Source organism: Pan troglodytes, chromosome 10 (genome assembly GCF_028858775.2).
Source record: "Pan troglodytes isolate AG18354 chromosome 10, NHGRI_mPanTro3-v2.0_pri, whole genome shotgun sequence".
NCBI classification, from domain to species: Eukaryota; Metazoa; Chordata; class Mammalia; order Primates; family Hominidae; genus Pan; species Pan troglodytes.
This window is the reverse complement of record NC_072408.2, coordinates 139,108,363-139,121,463: the sequence shown is the minus strand read 5'-3', so window position 1 is coordinate 139,121,463 and position 13,101 is coordinate 139,108,363. Positions and strand designations below refer to the sequence as shown.

Genomic DNA, 13,101 nt, shown 5'->3' with positions numbered 1-13,101 from the left:
GCTCGCTGAGTGGAGGCTGCGTCTGTGACGTTTTATTCTCAGAGACGCCAGGATGCTCACCTGAGTCTCTGCCCCCAGCCAAGGGAGGCCCTGAGCCTGTTTAGGGACAGCAGGAAATGATGACAGAGGCTCAGGACCCCCCTCATATCCCCATTGCCCGACTCGGTGGTGGCCCACGCAGCAATGCCGAGAGCAGCCAACGCTGTGCTGGCAGAGCCACCTTGCAGGAGGGGAGGTCCAGGCCCCAAGTCCGAGAGCAGAAGACAAAACATCTCCTGTGGACACTGTAACAAGGGGCCACAAGCAGGTGGCTTCCAACAATGTGAATGCACTGTCTCCCGTTCTGGAGGCCAGACCCCAAGATCACAGGGTGGCCAGAGCTGTGCCCCTCCGGAGGCTTCAGGGAGGATCCCTCCCGCCTCTCCCAGCTTCTGGGGCTCCAGGCTTCCCTGGGCTCGTGGCCGTGCCATTCGAGTCTCGGCCTCCACCTCCACGTGGCCTCCTGCCTGGGCCTCCGTGTTGCATTTCCTCTGCCCTCTCTTTAAGGACACCGTCGTTGGATTTAGGACCTGCCCTAAATCCAGGATGATCTCGTTATCAGTGGGTGGCTGGGTCAGGTTCTTGACTTTGCAGCACGAAAGAATTTGAGAGCAAGTCCAAAGCTCAAGTAGGCAAAGAAGTTTGTCACAAAGTGAAGGCGCTGCTCAGAGGGAGAAGCAGCCCCTTAGCTCGAAGGGAGTCCTTTCTCAGGAGCTGTGCGTGCACATTCATGAAATATGGTGAGGTCAGGTGTGTAAAGGCAGACAGGCCCGCGGTTGGCTGTGCGTGCCTGTTCATGAAACACGGCGAGGTCAGGCGTGTAAAGGCAGACAGGCCCGCGGTTGGCTGTGCGTGCCTGTTCATGAAATACGGCGAGGTCAGGCGTGTAAAGGCAGACAGGCCCGCGGTTGGCTGTGCGTGCCTGTTCATGAAATACGGCGAGGTCAGGCGTGTAAAGGCAGACAGGCCCGCGGTTGGCTGTGCGTGCCTGTTCATGAAATACGGCGAGGTCGGGCGTGTAAAGGCAGACAGGCCCGCAGTTGGCACACATGCTCAGTACCTACATGCTCCACCACACACTGCATGTATCATTACATATAGAATCCTCACCTGGGGGTGTGTCTCTTACTATTAAAATGAGCTGAACTTGGAGTGTAACTGTGTGTACAGTGTCCTGGAGAAGCCCCTGGCCCCTCCGAGGCAGGAATGTGTGGCTAAGAGCTTGGTGGGCTTTGGGTGCTGACTGGCTGGAGATTGGGGAAGCTACATCAGGAATAAGGTATGTTCATTGTCTTTCCCGGGCCTGTATCGGGCATCAGGAACTTGTAAGCATCCGGCGGTCGGCTGGTGTCCTGTGGGGCTGCTTACCTTGCGAAGCCTGCTGCAAAAGGGGCCCGGGGGCTTCACACAGGGAACAAGGACGTCAGTGTGGCCTCCTCATCCTACCGATCCTGCCTCAAGCTCATCTCAGGATCCCTAACTCAATTACATCTGCAAAGATCCTAGTTGCAATAAGTCACATGAGGACAGGCCTTTCTGAGATTAAACCCGGGCCAGAAGATGTGTTTCCGAGATCGGAGACAGAGGCCCACGTCCTGCTGACACCGTGTCTTGGGTCGCGGGAGGAGAACACCATTCAGCCCACCACGGAAGGAAAGGCTTCCACGGGGAGGACCGGTCCAGCCGTCATTTTCTCCCCGTGGCCTCTCCCTCATCCCCAGCAGGAGCGCAGGAGGACAAGGCTGGGGGCTGAACTTCGGGGTGAGCGACTTGCCTTCCTCATTGATGGGCATTTGGGACTTGTTGGAAAATCTTTGCGCTCCTTTATCTTTTTCTTGGGGCTGGGTTGAGCCTTGCAGAAAAGCGAGATTTGGAAGAGTCATCCTGGTCTTCATTGTCTTCCATTTGCCAGCAGGTGGGCGACAGGGAGTTAAATAAAAACGCTTCAACTCCACGCGTGTGGAAACGACCTGGCAGGATCTCCCTCGTACGACCTGCGAGGCGGACGCGGTTGGGATCCTCATTGTGCCGGAGACTGAGGCTCCCAATGGCTGTCGGTCTCGCCTGTGGGCGCCTGGGCTCGAACCTGGATCGGACCCTGGCGCTGCTCCCTGTCAGGAACATCTGCTGATGGCTGGTCCAGCATCCACGGGCCCCACTTCTAGGAGCCGCACCTGCCAGGCCCTGAGTCCAGCATGACGCGGTGGAACATAAGCCAATCAGAGTGCCCTATTTCCTCTGGCCACAGCGATTGGTTCAGGGAAGAGCACGTCACCCAATCAGAGCCCAGCAGACACAGGGATGCTTTTCCTGCGTGTCCAGGGAAGACAGGTGGGTTTGCTGCCCTGGACTCAAACCCCTGGAAGGTTTGGACCTGCGGGGACACAGCCTCCGGCCACGCGGACACGGCCTCCGGCCATGCGGACAGGCCTTCCTGAGATTAAACTCAAGCCAGAAGGCTGGAGCCAAGAGAGGCAGACAGAAGCCTGTGTCCCACTGACAAGTTTTGACCCTCGACCAAGCCGGGCCCGAAACCAAACACACCTGGACTTTTCCTACGGATGAGCCACCAGCCCCCTTTCTGCTTAGGCCAGCCCGGCTCGGCTTCTTCATGTTGCTGCTGAGCGGAGAGCAGAGGGTGCATCTGGAAGGTTGTGTTGCCCTGATCGCTCCTGGGCTCCTCACACGCTTCTCCGCGTGGCCAGCGTCCCGGGGGCCTCTGCGTCCATCTCTCAAACCTGTGCCATGAGCTTGCAGGGAGGCCTTCTGTTCCATGCAGGCGGCTTGTTTATAAAGCGAGTGGCCGCTGAGATCCATCAATAAAAGGCCGTCGATATTCTGGGGCAAGAAGTGGGTACCGGACATGGATTCTAAATCAAATGAGAGGTCATTGAGAATGAGTGCTGTAGGTGACAGGGATTCTCTGCCCCCACCTGCCCTCGTAAAGTCTGAAGAGGCTGGAGGCCCCCGGGAACGGTCACGCCATAAATCACTTGTCCTTGCTGCTTGCAAGTTCTTCAGCACAGGTGCATGTGGCCCCGCAGCCAGGCCCAAGACGCCTCCTGACCTAGTGATAGAGGGAGAAAGAAGGGTGGAGTCCACCACTGTCCCCCAGAGGCCAGCAGCTTCCTCCACTGCTCCGAGGAGGCGTAGGGGGCAGGCGTGAGTACTTCATGGGCCCAGCCGGTGCCTGTGGGGCCCCTTGAGTCTTCATTTGTCCCCTCATTACACAGATGTTTATAAAGTACCTGCTGTGTGCCGGGCACAGCCTGGGTTCTTGGTATAGAGCTGTCAATGGGACAGAAAAGGGGCTTGCTGTCAGGGGGCTCACGTTCTGGTCATGGGGGGAGACAGACCTGCAGGAACAAACAGGTACACGGTGTGCGCTTGAGGACGGTGAGAGGGGGCCACCCCATGGGACAGGGCTTGCCACAGGCTTTCTGAGCAGCCCTGCCCCCGTCCCTCTGGGCTCTGGGAGTGCCTCTGCCCCCCACCCCAACTCCAAAACCTCTCCTTTCCAACCTGCAGCCGCTCCTGCAGTCTGTCCTAGGACGTACTTCCTTTCTCAGGACTTTCTGTTTTACACATTTTGCAAGTTCATGAAAACTGTGCAATCCAAGCTTTTTCCTCTACAGATGAGTGGAGTGACGTTTTCTTGTCAGAAAGCATTTTTCTGAGTGATGAAATCTCCCTGGCTGAGCACCACAGCCCAGATAAATATGACGGTGGCGCACAGCCCTTGTCCCATTGAAATTCTCACCAGAGGCTTGGAACCAGCTATGAGCCAGGGCGGGAAGTGGCTGCCTGTGCGGGTGGCTGGCTCCTTGGCTGTGCCCAGCTCCTCGGCTGTGCCCAGCAGCGCCGTCCCCAACGTGCTCCTGAAGCTGGCGGCTGGGGTTGGAATCCCAGCACCTGCACTCATGGCCCACAGGGGAGGCTCCTGTCTGTAGAACGGGGACATTCATCTCCTCTCGGGGTTGCTGTGAGCACGGGGTGGGCACAGGGGCCATGTGTGTGCTGAGTGCTGTGTTACGGTTACTAGTTTCTTTCTGGAACAGCTCTGACCCCCCCGTACACCCTTGGCGTCTGGTTGTAGGGTCAAGGCCTTGTCCAGTGGCCCTCGAAGGGTGCACCTGGCTCCCAGGGTCCCGCACGCTGCGCCCTGACCACACCCCAAACCGTGTCTCCTGCAGGTGCAGACAGATGAGCTATGCCCAGGACCTGCCCCAGGTCTCCGTGGTCTTCATCTTCGTCAATGAGGCGCTGTCGGTCATCCTGCGCTCCGTGCACAGCGTGGTCAACCACACGCCCTCCCAGCTCCTCAAGGAGGTCATCCTGGTGGACGACAACAGTGACAACGGTGAGCGGGCGGGGCCTCGGCACGGTGCTCGCCGGGCGGCTGCCTGTGGCTGGGTCGAGTTGGGGTTGGGTGGAGCCTCCCGGGGCGGAGCGACAGAGGACCGCACCCCATCTGTCCGCAGGGGCTCTAAACCTATGGGGGTCCCTCCTGCCTTCCAGCCTCTGTCATGGCTGCATACGTGCTGTCCCCAGTGTGTGGCTGCCAGTGCCTCTCTCTGCCTCCATTATGCGGCCTCTCCCATGTGTCTGCATCCTCTCCTCTTCTCATGAGGACCCAGACTAGACACAGAGCTCACCCCAAATCCAGGAGGATTTCATTTCAAGATACTCAACCGGATACATCTACAAAGTCCCTGCTTCCTCTCCTCTCAGGCTCCGGGTGGAGATGAAGTTGGGGTCAGCCACCCCCTTCCACAGAGGCCAGTAGAGCTGAGCTCTCCAGAGTGCCAGTCACGCCTCCCGCCTCTCTTGCCCACAGAGGCTCACACCAGAGCTTGGCTGGACAGAGCTCGCAGCTGGAGCCCAAGCCCCATGGTTCCTCAGCGCCACCCTCCTCAGCTTCAGGTCCCCTGAGGGCAGTGCTACTCACACCCTCTAGCAAACAGGCTTGAAACCCCAAACAAGGATCTTGCACTGCCCCAGGCCTGTCCCCCATCTGCCCTTCCCAGGCGCAGAGCAGAGAGCCTGCAGCCGTGACACTCCCTCTGGAAGTGGAGGAAAACATGGGGAGCCCCTTCCTGACCCCTCGTGGAGGCAGGAGGCTGTGCCATGGGGCTGTGGGGCAAGCTCTGGCCTGCAGCAGGGCCCTAGCCCAGCAGCACCGTCTACACTGGGGTCTGTGTGCAGAGGACTGAATGGTGTGGCTGCCCTCCTGAGCCCTGTCTCGCTGGAGAAGGTGGTGTTTGGGGAGGACCATCCAGTCCAGCTCGGCTACCTGTGTCTTGCCCTTGGCCACAGGGAGCTCCATCAGGACACCCTGCCCCCAGCATGGAAGGCCACGTTTGTGCGTCCACCCATCCATGCGTGGACTTGGTTTTTTACAGCTGACTGCAGTCCTGTGTCTCCCGTCTCCACAGCACAGGCTGCTCTCTCTCTCTCTCTGTCTGTCTGTCTGTCTGTCTGGTGTGTTTCCTTATTTGCTGTGTCTCCCACTGGAATGTCAGCATCATGAGGCTGGGGTCTCATCTCTCTGTGACCTCCACGCTGAACCACATGTGGTTCAGTGGGTCCTAAGAGAATGTTTACAATACACTCATCCCACACGGGGCACGCAGCATTTCCGGCCTTGGGTCTTGGTGGCCCCGCGCCTGCCAGCACCTGCCAGTGTGCTGAAGTCTTGTCTCTCCTCAGTGGAGCTCAAGTTCAATCTGGACCAGTACGTCAACAAGCGGTACCCAGGCCTCGTGAAGATTGTCCGCAACAGCCGGCGGGAAGGACTGATCCGCGCGCGGCTGCAGGGCTGGAAGGCGGCCACCGCCCCAGTCGTCGGCTTCTTTGATGCCCACGTCGAGTTCAACACGGGCTGGTAAGGGCCGGAACAGGCTGGACAGCCAGTCTCAGCGGGTCCCCCTCCACCATCCCCCTCCTAAGCCGCCGTGCAGCTGCAGCCTGGCCGCTGGGTTGGCCCCGGGGCTGGGAGACTCGCCGTAGCCTTCAGGATCTGGGACTGAGAGCCACCACTGAGTCCCCCTGTGCGGTTACCTCTGCGGCCTCTCTGTGTCCAGCTCCTGAATGCAAAACCACGGGAGGGCAGGCCCAGCACGCACCCAAGGACATGGCGCTTAGAAGCTCCCAGGCATGTGTATGAGGCTTGGTCTGTGCCCACCTTGCCCCAGGAGAATGTGACCCCATCCTGACTCCAGCAGGCTCGGGTACCGTGTGTCCCCCGCGGGGTGGGAACCTCAGATCAGGTGGGGTGGGGCTAAGGTGCAGAAGTCCGGCCTCTCAGGCCCTGCTCAGTCACTGGAGATGGCCACGAGTGCCCCCGAGGCCTTAGCCTAGTGCAAGGGGCATGGGAAGTGAGCTTCTGGGCCGAGGGGGTCACCTTGTGTATGGGGTCCTGGGGCCACCAGCACAAAGCACCCCCTTCTGGGCGGCTCGGAGCAGCAAGACTTTACCTCCTCACCGTTCTGGAGGCCCAGAGCCCGACTCCAAGGTGTGGGCAGAGCCGGACTCCAAGGTGTGGGCAGGGCCCGACTCCAAGGTTTGGGCAGGGCCGAGTTTCCCCCAGAGGCTCCAGGCCCTTAAGGATCCCTCCCACCTCTCTCAGCTCCTGAGGGCTGCAGCTCCCACCTCCGACCCCCACGCCCTCCCTGTGTCTGTTTCTCCATCCCTGCCTTATGCAAGGACCCTTGTCATTAGAGTTGGGGCAGTCCAGGATGCCCCCAGGCAAACCCCAAAGCCAGCCCCACAGAGGGCACCTACAGGGTCCATAGTGCACTGGGTGTGTTCCCCACACCCAGGCCAGGCCCTGCACCCACAATGCTCAGGGGTGTGTTCCCCGCACCCAGGCAGGCCCCGCACCCACAATGCACAGGGGTGTGCTCCCCGCACCCAGGCAGGCCCGGCACCCACAATGCACAGGGTGTGCCCCGCACCCAGGCAGGCCCCGCACCCACAATGCTCAGGGGTGTGTTCCCCGCACCCAGGTAGGCCCCGCACCCACAATGCACAGGGGTGTGCTCCCCGCACCCAGGCAGGCCCCGCACCCACAATGCACAGGGGTGTGCTCCCCGCACCCAGGCAGGCCCCGCACCCACAATGCACAGGGGTGTGCTCCCCGCACCCAGGCAGGCCCCGCACCCACAATGCACAGGGGTGTGCTCCCCGCACCCAGGCAGGCCCCGCATCCACAATGCACAGGGGTGTGTTCCCCGCACCCAGGCAGGCCCCGCACCCACAATGCACAGGGTGTGCCCCGCACCTGGGCCAGGACCCACCCCTGTCCACCCAACCACAGGGAAGACCCGGGAGGCCGTTTTCCCCACTTCCTGGAGAAACCAAAACTGAAGATTTAATATCAACTCTCTTGACTCATTTTTCAACTCAGGGAAATATGGGCTGTTGTCACTGCAGGGGGCCTTGGTGGGAAGGGCCAGCTGATGTTTGATCTCAGTGTTACACGGAGGCTGGGACTGTCATGATTGGCTGGGACACCCCACTGCATGTGACCTTGGGCCTCCTGCTGGGTCCCCGAGGAACCTGGCGTTTTGGGGCTTCTCAAAGTCCGTGGTTTCCATAACAGCATCAGTGGGTTCAAGTGGGGACTTGGCACCTCTCAGGCTTCTCCCCTCACACTCGGCTTTACTGGGGCATCTCAGTCCCCAGCCGGCGCTGTTCTGACAAGACGCTGCCTCCTCTGCCCTGTGCCCTCCCTTCCCCTTCCTCGCTCCTCCGCAGGGCGCTTTCCTTTCCCTCGATGTTTATCAGCTTCTGACGTGTTGTGCATGAATTGTGTTCCACTGTCTGCCCCCCACAGGGTCACCCCATGCAGTCGCACAGGTTGTGCACTGCACAACTACACCAGCAGCCTTTTAGTCCCTCTGATGCTGCGTAAGCTCCCCGAGGCCTGAGGGCGTCTGGGGGAGCCTTGGGTCTGTCACGTCAAAATGCAATTTTAAACCGGTCCAACTTTAATTTTCACAACTGAAAACCCAGTTATCCATCTGCAAATAGCACCCGCTCCTGTAACTGTCTCCACAAAGGATTCTGCCTTATTAGCAGACCTGGCATTTCCAGGGAGCTTTTCATCTCTGAAGCACTTCGCTAACCGTAATTAATTAATCCTCCTCACAAAGCTGAAAGGCAGGTAAATACCAGGCCTCATGCTCAGAAGGACGGGAAGAAGGGGTGAAGACAGCCGCGTGGTCTCACAGGCAGGGTCAGGGCCTCGCCCCTCCCCATGCCGGCCCTGCCTGAGCCGACCCGAATCTGCCCTCAGGCCATCCAGCCTCTCACTGCAGCCTCTGGGTTCTGTGTCAGCCAGTGGCTGGGTGGCTCTGGCCCTGTGGGTCTCCAGCGTGGACGGCGGGCCTCTGCGGCCATCTCACCTTGCGGTAGACCATGGTGTCTCCAAGGGCGAGGGCTGCACCTGCTTCCCAGGACCCCTGCCTGGGACGGGGAATCGAAGACTGAGCTGATGCCCATGGAGGCTGCTTCTGCTCACCTTCCTCTCTGCCCTCCTCGCCCCCCATTGCCCCATCGCTCTGTCCGGCCTCCTGGCCAGCCCTGCAGGCCCATTAGGCACACGCCGGGGCTTCGGTGCAGCTGCCGCACCCTCTGAGACTCCCTCTATGCCTCCTTCCAGTCACTACCCAGGGCAGCCCTACTTAAAACTGTGAGCCCCTTCTACCACATCCACGACTGCTTATACCTCATCCTCCGTCCCGTCCTCGAGCAGGGCCGCTGCACACTCACACAGGTTCCACACTGCACAACGGTGCCTGGTGGCTTTTCATCCCACACCGTGCGAGCTCCCCATGGCACGGATTATTTGTATTCCTTAGTTCATGATTGTATTCCAATTTGTGGGAACAGGGCGTGGCACATAGTAGATCCTCAATTAATTCTTGCAAATGAATGCAGCTCCCACAGGAGCAGGAAAGGAGAGGAGGGACTCGGGGCTGGGCAGAGAGGGAGACCGAGCTGGGGAGCCCCGTGGTGGACACAGCTGACCTCTTGTGGACCCCTGGGCAGCCCTTCAGAGATACTGCAGTTGGGCCAATGTGGCTGGTGTCAGCGTCCCCCAGGGGCCAGTGGCATTCGAGGGGCTACCCCAGCAGGCGTGAGGCCTTGGTCAGGGTGGATCTGCTGCTGAGAGGGGCCCTTGGGCTTCCAAGGGAGGATGTGGGTCTAGCTCAGCAGGGGGTGGCAGGGCTAGATGCAGACCAGGTGGGGACTGGCCTCCCCTCCCTGTGGGCGAGTGGACCCTCCTCAGGGAATGCGGCGGGCTGGGGCCGCCCCTCCTCACAGCTGTGCCTCCGCAGGGCCGAGCCCGCACTGTCGCGGATCCGAGAGGACCGGCGTCGCATCGTGCTGCCAGCCATCGACAACATCAAGTACAGCACGTTTGAGGTGCAGCAGTATGCGAACGCCGCCCACGGCTACAACTGGGGCCTCTGGTGCATGTACATCATCCCCCCGCAGGACTGGCTGGACCGCGGCGACGAGTCAGCACCCATCAGGTGAGCTGCGCCCTCAGGGGTCGAGGGCGGCCCTGCCCGGCAAGGAGCAGAGCAGAGCGAGGCGGGCGTGGGGACGAGGGACGGGGACGAGGGCCGGGGACGAGGGCCGGGGACGAGGGACGGGGACGAGGGACGGGGACGAGGGCGTGGGGACGAGGGACGGGGACGAGGGACGGGGACGAGGGACGGGGACGAGGGACGGGGACGAGGGCCGGGGACGAGGGACGGGGACGAGGGCCGGGGATGAGGGCCGGGGACGAGGGACGAGGGACGGGGACGAGGGACGGGGACGGGGACGAGGGACGAGGGACGGGGACGAGGGACGGGGACGAGGGACGGGGACGAGGGACGGGGACGAGGGCGTGGGGACGAGGGACGGGGACGAGGGACGGGGACGAGGGACGGGGACGAGGGACGGGGACGAGGGACGGGGACGAGGGACGGGGACGAGGGACGGGGACGAGGGACGGGGACGAGGGCGTGGGGACAAGGGACGGGGACGAGGGACGGGGACGAGGGCGTGGGGACGAGGGACGGGGACGAGGGACGGGGACGAGGGACGGGGACGAGGGACGGGGACGAGGGACGGGGACGGGGACGAGGGACGGGGACGAGGGACGGGGACGAGGGACGGGGACGAGGGACGGGGACGAGGGACGGGGACGAGGGACGGGGACGAGGGACGGGGACGAGGGCGTGGGGACGAGGGACGAGGGACGGGGACGGGGACGGGGACGAGGGACGGGGACGGGGACGGGGACGGGGACGAGGGCCGGGGACGAGGGCCGGGGACGAGGGCCGGGGACGAGGGACGGGGACGAGGGACGGGGACGAGGGACGGGGACGAGGGACGGGGACGAGGGACGGGGACGAGGGACGGGGACGAGGGACGGGGACGAGGGACGGGGACGAGGGACGGGGACGAGGGACGAGGGACGGGGACGAGGGACGGGGACGAGGGACGGGGACGAGGGCCGGGGACGAGGGACGGGGACGAGGGACGGGGACGAGGGACGAGGGACGGGGACGAGGGTGTGGGGACGAGGGACGGGGACGAGGGACGGGGACGAGGGACGGGGACGAGGGACGAGGGACGGGGACGAGGGTGTGGGGACGAGGGACGGGGACGAGGGACGGGGACGAGGGACGGGGACGAGGGACGGGGACGAGGGACGAGGGACGGGGACGAGGGACGGGGACGAGGGCCGGGGACGAGGGACGGGGACGAGGGACGGGGACGAGGGACGAGGGACGGGGACGAGGGTGTGGGGACGAGGGACGGGGACGAGGGACGGGGACGAGGGACGGGGACGAGGGACGAGGGACGGGGACGAGGGTGTGGGGACGAGGGACGGGGACGAGGGACGGGGACGAGGGACGGGGACGAGGGACGGGGACGTCCCCAGCAAGCACAACCTGGTGCAGGGGCTGAGCCGAGACCACGGTGAGTGTCGGGCCGGGTGCTGGGGCCCCCGGGCTTTGCCATAAAAACTTGGCACACAGAGCTTGTCTGTATCACAGAGACGCAGACGCAGCCCTCAGGGTTCACAGGAGCCAGTACTAACCGCTTGAAGGTTATTTTTCTTCATTCAAAATGCACTTGGTAATCCCCAATTGGCAGGAAAAGGATTGCCTTGTGTTTGACATTTTAAAAATCAGTGAAATTCAGAGAACCCAATGGGAGGCACCTCCCACAGTTTTTGGCAGGCTCTGGATGCCCTGAGCTGTGGCAGGAGCAGGCTCACTGGCCCCATCAAGTCTCCAAGGCATGGCTGCCCCCCTGCTCCTCACAGCCACCACCTGGACAGCTGCTGAACCCCCCCGTTCCAGCCCTCAGCTGAAGGACAGGGCGCGACATGAACAGACACTACCCAGGAGAAGACTGGCCTGCGCCAGCAAGCTCATGAAAGGTGCTCCCCACAGTCCAGGGAGATGCAAATTCAACCCACAGTGAGATGGGGCTCTGCGCCCACTGGGGTGGCTGAAACGTGCAGGCTGACAATACCAAATGTTGACAAGGACATGGCACAGACGCAACTCTCGGACATGGCTGGCAGGACTGTGAATCGCTGCAGCCACTTTGGAAAACCCGCAGCTCCTTCTGAAGGCCCGAAACCCACTCCAGTGTCCCCCCTTCCACTGTCCCCCCTCCAGCGTCCCCCCTCCAGTGTCCCCCCTCCAGCGTCCCCCCTCCAGTATCCCCCTCCAGTGTCCCCCCAGTGTTCCCCCTCCAGTGTCCCCTCCAGTGTCCCCTCCAGTGTCCCCCCGTGTCCCCCCTCCAGTGTCCCCCCGTGTCCCCCCTCCAGTGTCCCCCCATTCCACTCCCAGGTGTTTTTCTCAAAATAAATGAGACATGCGTACATGCAAAGGCTTCCACACAAACGTTCACAGCGGCGTTACTCACAGTAGCCTCATATGCGTCAGCAGGTGGATGGATGAGCGGGGCAGACTCCACCCACATCACGGAATACTTAGAAACAGGGAGGAGTGGACCCTTCCACACCTAACGACGTGGTGAGATGCAGAGGCTCGTGCTGAGCCTCGGAGCCACACATGGAAGAGAGTGTCTGCGTGATTCCTGCACACAGAATTCCACGGAAGGCAAAATTCATCCTGGGTGGAGGCTGAGGGTCGGGGCTCACAGGGAAGGGGCCTGCCTGGGACAGTTCCAGGGCAGCAGTGTTCTCTGCTGGAAAAGGATGGGGTCACCCAGGGATCTCCATCAGTCAAAATGGGCCAAAATGCAAAGATCACATGGATGCATTTCATTTTATATAAATTTCACCCCTCAAAGTTGATTTTAAAGAATACATGAAATATTAAGGCAGGTGCGGTGGTTCATGCCTGTAATCCCAACACTTGGGAGGCCGAGGTGGGTGGATTGCCTAAACTCAGGAGTTCGCCCTCCCTCATGGGGACAGAAACAGCAGACAGCCGCAACGAGATGGGGCCATGTTGGAAGTTCCAGGACGGCTTCCATGGTGGACACCCAGCGTGACGATCGCAAAGGCGCACATGGTTCCACGCGGTGTTGTCATCGCGGCCGGTGCCCCTGCGTTCCATGCTTAGTGTGCAGGCGTGCAGCCTGCTGGATGTGTATGTTTTAGGGAGACATAGGAATCAATGCACACATGTCAGGTGTGCACTGGTTCAGTCCAAAAGGCGGGACGACCAGAAGTGGGGACTTCCAGGCCATGGGCGGATTCAAAGATTTTCTGATTGGTAATTGGTTGAAAGAGTTAAGTTATTATCTAAAGACCTGGTATGAATAGAAAGGAGCGTCTGGTTAAGATAAAGGGTTGTGGAGACCAAGGTTTTATGATGCAGATGAAGCCTCCAGGTAGCGGGCTTCAGAAGGAGCTTCAGAAGGAGGAGATTGTAAATGTTTCTTATCAGACTTAAAAAGGGGCCAGACTTCTGGTTAATCTTATCTGGATCAGAAAAGACCTCCAAAAGAAAGGGAAGTCTCTACAGAATGTTGAGTTCCCCCACAAGACACAGCATTGCAAGCCATTTCAAA

At 61.0% G+C, this 13,101-nt stretch overlaps 1 protein-coding gene across 2 annotated transcripts in view; it reads left to right on the top strand.

The window, feature by feature from the left end:
• GALNT9 (polypeptide N-acetylgalactosaminyltransferase 9) overlaps positions 1 to 13,101 on the top strand; it is a 133,168-nt gene that overhangs the window by 60,221 nt on the left and 59,846 nt on the right. For both annotated transcript variants that reach the window (XR_002938899.3, XM_009426595.5), the window contains exons 3-5: positions 4,233 to 4,399; positions 5,749 to 5,923; positions 9,384 to 9,581. Coding sequence is in view for 1 of the 2 variants with exons in the window: in XM_009426595.5 (XP_009424870.3) it covers positions 4,233 to 4,399; positions 5,749 to 5,923; positions 9,384 to 9,581 (540 nt within the window). In the remaining variant the exon portion in view is untranslated. The remainder of the gene's footprint in view (positions 1 to 4,232; positions 4,400 to 5,748; positions 5,924 to 9,383; positions 9,582 to 13,101) is intronic.